Source organism: Octodon degus, unplaced genomic scaffold (assembly GCF_000260255.1).
Source record: "Octodon degus isolate 3935 unplaced genomic scaffold, OctDeg1.0 scaffold00356, whole genome shotgun sequence".
In the NCBI taxonomy this organism is placed as follows: Eukaryota; Metazoa; Chordata; class Mammalia; order Rodentia; family Octodontidae; genus Octodon; species Octodon degus.
In genome coordinates, this window is record NW_004524932.1 from 826,204 (window position 1) to 830,803 (window position 4,600).

At 36.2% G+C, this 4,600-nt stretch overlaps 1 protein-coding gene across 1 annotated transcript in view; it reads right to left on the reverse strand.

Moving 5' to 3' along the window:
• The window catches only part of LOC101579162 (60S ribosomal protein L10a-like), a 26,453-nt gene extending 22,439 nt beyond the window's left edge, over positions 1–4,014 (reverse strand). The window contains exons 1-2 of the mRNA XM_004648157.1: positions 3,960–4,014; positions 671–972 (exon numbers count right to left, since the gene is read on the reverse strand). Of these exons, the coding sequence (XP_004648214.1) occupies positions 671–972; positions 3,960–4,014 (357 nt within the window). The remainder of the gene's footprint in view (positions 1–670; positions 973–3,959) is intronic.
• Positions 4,015–4,600: the final 586 nt, after the last annotated feature.

Below are 4,600 nucleotides of genomic sequence, written 5' to 3' on the forward strand. Positions count from 1 at the left end.
CTCTCTCTCTCTCTCTCTCTCTCTCTCTCTCTCTCTCTCTCTCTCTCAAATAAATCAAACAATTAAAAAATTTTAAAAAGAAAACTTAATTGTTAATTGTTGTATCTTCAAGCAGAGTTGTGCTTTCTCCTGTGTTTTGCAAAGCTATGCTTTTATGACATATTAAATGGCATATTACTGTTAGATTTTAATGGACTGTTATGATAGGTCTCATTGTCCTTGGAGTTTCTCTAGGCACTATGTATTTGTTGTGATATTTCCAAGATAAACATAGTATATGCCACATAGTAGGTTCTCAACAAAATTGGAAAAATGAATAATAGCATCCACCTTTAATATTTTGTAATTCTTTAATTTTATGTAACTTCAAGTTATCATTTCCAAAATTTTGTAGGATTATAGAATGTTCCCTCAACATGCCAAAGTTAGTATCTTTTTTATATTTTAATAATTTTATTAAGAAAGAAGTAGCAATGAGATAGTTTTAAAATAGGTTAGTAGTACAGTTACAATAATTAATACATTGCACATTGTTGTCTTTGTAGAAATTCCTAGTACAAGATGCAGCATGACATCTTATCTAAACACTACTAGTGAGAAGGTTTTAGTTCAAAACCTCATTGAACTAAGAGAAAGTAGCTGTATATGTATTCTATTTTGTATATACAGCTTTTTTAACCAGCTTCTTACTCTTGCTGAGCTTCCTCAGTGCCTCCATGTGGGGGATGTCCATGGCCTTGGCCTCGTCACAGTGCTGCTGGTCCCCCAGGAAGAACTTGGGGTGGGGCATGGACTTCAGCCTGACAGTGCCTGAGAAGCGCATGTCCTTCTGAGGGTCATAGTTCTTCAAGCTGATCTGCAACTCCACAGTCTCTAAAAGCTTCTGGAGCTTTCGCTGGTTCCCGCACAAGACCTCACACACTGCCCTGTACCAGGTGTCATGGAAGACTTTGTTGCTCTTGATTCCTTTTGCTGAGGAAACCGGAAAAGAAAGTATGTGTTTGTTGTTACTAGCAGCTTTTGCTCTACAATTGCAGAATTGGGTGTGTAGCTGTGATAGAGATTGTATCATCCAAAAAGCCTAAAATATTTTCTCTGTGGACATTTTTGGGAAAAGTTAGTCAGCCTCTGGTTTAGAAGAAGAGAGTGGGAATTGACTCAAGAATTGAGAAGACTTTTCTTGGGTCTAGCCTTATTTGTCAGTTAGGATTACTATGGGCCATTACAGGTTTGGAGGTCGTCATCAATACATAGGTCTTAGAGGTGCTTGATTGGTGGGATTATTGTTGACAAAGTGAACCCCCCAAAACGGAGTTACATGAAAGCATGGTGTGCTGGTTGATCTGGTTTGTCACTTTGATTGGCTTGAGAGACAGCGGGGAGAGTGGTAATGGGCACCTCTGGGTGTGTCTGCGTGGGCTGTGGGACTTGAACTAGCTGACTGCCTCCTCCTGCACTCTGAGAGTTGGGCAGGTTTCTTCCACAGTGCCCTGGGTGTGTTGTGTCCTGTGTCCTGCTCCACTGATCCACATGCTTGTGCTTATGTCACCACCACGCTGTTTATATTGCTGTCTCACCAGCATAGAACTGACATCTGGGATTGTGAGGATGCCTGGGTTGCCTTTATGATCTAGGACTTCTTTTCTATTGTTGGCCTCTTCTGGTTCCTTAATTTTAGATATGTATGTTTAGCGTTTATTCTAGTTTTGTGAAGAAGGCTATTGGTACTTCACTTGGGATTATATTAGATCTCAGTATCAGTTTGAAGTACAGTATGGCCATTCAGACAATATGTGTTCTGCTGTCCTGGAAAAAGGGACTATCTCTCTTTTTCTTTTTCTTTTATTTATTTGGTACAGAGTCTACACGGTCTCACTACACAGATAGGACTTGTAGTGATTCTCCTGTTTTCAGCCTCTCAAGGGCTGGGATTACAGGTGCGTGACACCACATCCAGTCTCAATGGCGCTTCAGGGCACCGTGGGGGCGGGGCTAGCACAGCATGCTGGGGATTGAATCTGAACCACTGCGCTCTTCCTAAGCAGGCGCTTTAGTCCGCTGAGCTATCTGGCCAGCCCCTCTAAATTTTGATGTACTCCTTAATTTCCTGTCCTAAAGTTCTGTAGTTTTGGTCAGAGAGGTCTTTCATATCATTCTGGAGTTATTTCCTAAGTCTTTAAATCTTTCAATGCTATTGGGAATGGTGTTGTTCTCCTAATTTCTTTATGTGGGAGTTTATTATCAGTGTAAAGAAACACTAGTGATTTGGGTATTTTTATTCTGCTTCACTGAAGAATCTTATTTATTCTAGGAAATTTGTTAGAATTTTTTAGATCTTCAGTATAGAGGTTTATGTCATCTACAAACAGTGATAATTTGAACTATATTTACCTAGGTCTATCCATTTCTTTTGCTTGCATGATTGTTCTGTCTAATATTTCAAACACTATATTGAACAAGAGTGGTGACAGCGGGTACCCTTGTCATGCTTATGATTTTACAGTGAAAGCCTCCAGCTTCTCTCACTTAATATGATGTTGGCTATTGGTTTGTCTTATGTGGCTTTACTCAGACTGAGTTGAGGTTTTTTCATACTCTTCTCTTAATAGCTTCAGAACATGAATAGGAGTTGAATTTTTCATTCATCTATTGATAGGATCATGGGGGATTTTAATGGTTTCTGTTTAGGTGGTGTATTGCATGTTTTGATTTGCAAATTTTAAAGCATCTTTGTATCTCAGTTATGAAAGCTACTTGGTCATATCATTTCTTTTTTTGAGAACTTTTTATGCTATTCTCTTCTATTTATGGAGGGTTTTTGCAACTATGTATATCAAGAAGACTGACATGAAGTTTTATATTTTAGTTGAGTCTTGGTATGATTTTAGGTTTAGAGTAACACTGGTTTCCAGGAATGAGTTGGGAAGTACTCATCTTTCAATTTCTTTAAAGAATTTAAGGAATATTAGTATTACAGCATCCTCAAAAGTTTTATAGAATGCAGAACCCATCAGTTCTTGGACTTTTCTTTGTGCTTTTATATTATAGTTTCTATTTCATTCCTCCTTGTTCCAGTCTTCAATTTTTGGTTCAATTTTTAAAATTTGTTGTGTCTGAAAATAACTGTCCATTTTTCAACATTCTCCAAAGTATTAAAGGACAATTTTTTTAATAACAGTCACAGTCTTCTGGATTTTGATGTTGTCCCTTTTGATTTTGCTGTTTTTCATGTCTAAGTGCACTTATATGAGATTTTTCTTTCAGTAAGTTACTCTATCAAAATATTAAAATCAGGCTTCCAAAGAACCAGCTTTTGGATTTACTAACTCTTTGCACTGATTGTTTTACACTCATTTTTTCTTTAGCTTTTAGTTTGATCATTCTTATTTCCTTCCCTAAACTAGGTTTGGGTTTGGATTTTGTTACATTTTTATTGCCTTGAGTTTCATAATTTGGTCATTTGAGGTCATGTCTTTTTCTAAACTTTTTTAGCATTTACTGATATAAATTTTTCAGGTCTTCCACAATTTGTTTCTATGTTTGTTTATCATGTGTTATACAAGTATTTCTATCTGATTCCAGGCATTGTTAAATCACTATTTTTTTTCTAAACTTGAGTATTGAGAAGTATGCTAGTAATTTTCTATGCATTTATAAATTTTTTAGATTATTCTGCTATTGATTTAATTTCATGGCACATTGTTCAGGTAGATACATAGGAAACCTTTGAGATTTTGTATTTATTTGAGAGTCAACATTTGCTTATGTGGTGTATTTTGAAGCAATTTCACTTGTGCTCTGAAGAATGTAGACTTTGTTGTAGAGGAGGAAAACTCTCTCTCCCTTTCTGTCTCTATTTCCTTTTTGTTTGAGATTTATTTCAACTCTGATGCTGGTTAGGATTTTTTCTTTGTGGTTAGTTTATATGTCTCCTTGTCAAAGCAAAGTACTGAAATCACCCACTATGATTGTGTAGGCTTCTATATCACCTTTCTGTCTAGTGGTGTTCTCCATTCTTTGATTTTTGTAATCTATTACCTTTCCTTTAATGAATTTCTTGACTTCAATGAACTCCTGGCCTAAATTTTGACCTAGTCTGCTGTTCTGTATCTTCTTACAGGGGAATTAAAGCAATTTGCTTTAAAGTTCTTATAGAGGCAAAAACTTATCCCTGTCAGTGTATTCATTTTCTCTTAATAATGCTTTTATTTTTACTACTTGCCTATGTTTTATGTGTTCATTCCATCTGATTACTTGTTTTATTGGCTTTTTTGTCTCTATAGTGGGTATTCTTAATTATTTTCTTAAGCACTTGCTTGATGTTCATGAATGTCTTAAAGTGTTCTTTGTCATGGAATGAGCTTACTCCCCCATCAATTAGAAAGATAGCTTTTCAGAATATATTGGTCTGGATTCAAAATATTTTGCTTATAAGGCTCAAAAAACATCACTTTAAGCTCTCCTAGAACCTGTACTGTAACATCATGTAACTCAGTGTGTCCCAAATTTTCTGATCAAGGAGATTATGGGGCCACAGAGGAAAGTGAACAATGATGTATAGTGTGCCTAAAGAGAGTCACATGGAGAGAAAACATTCTCT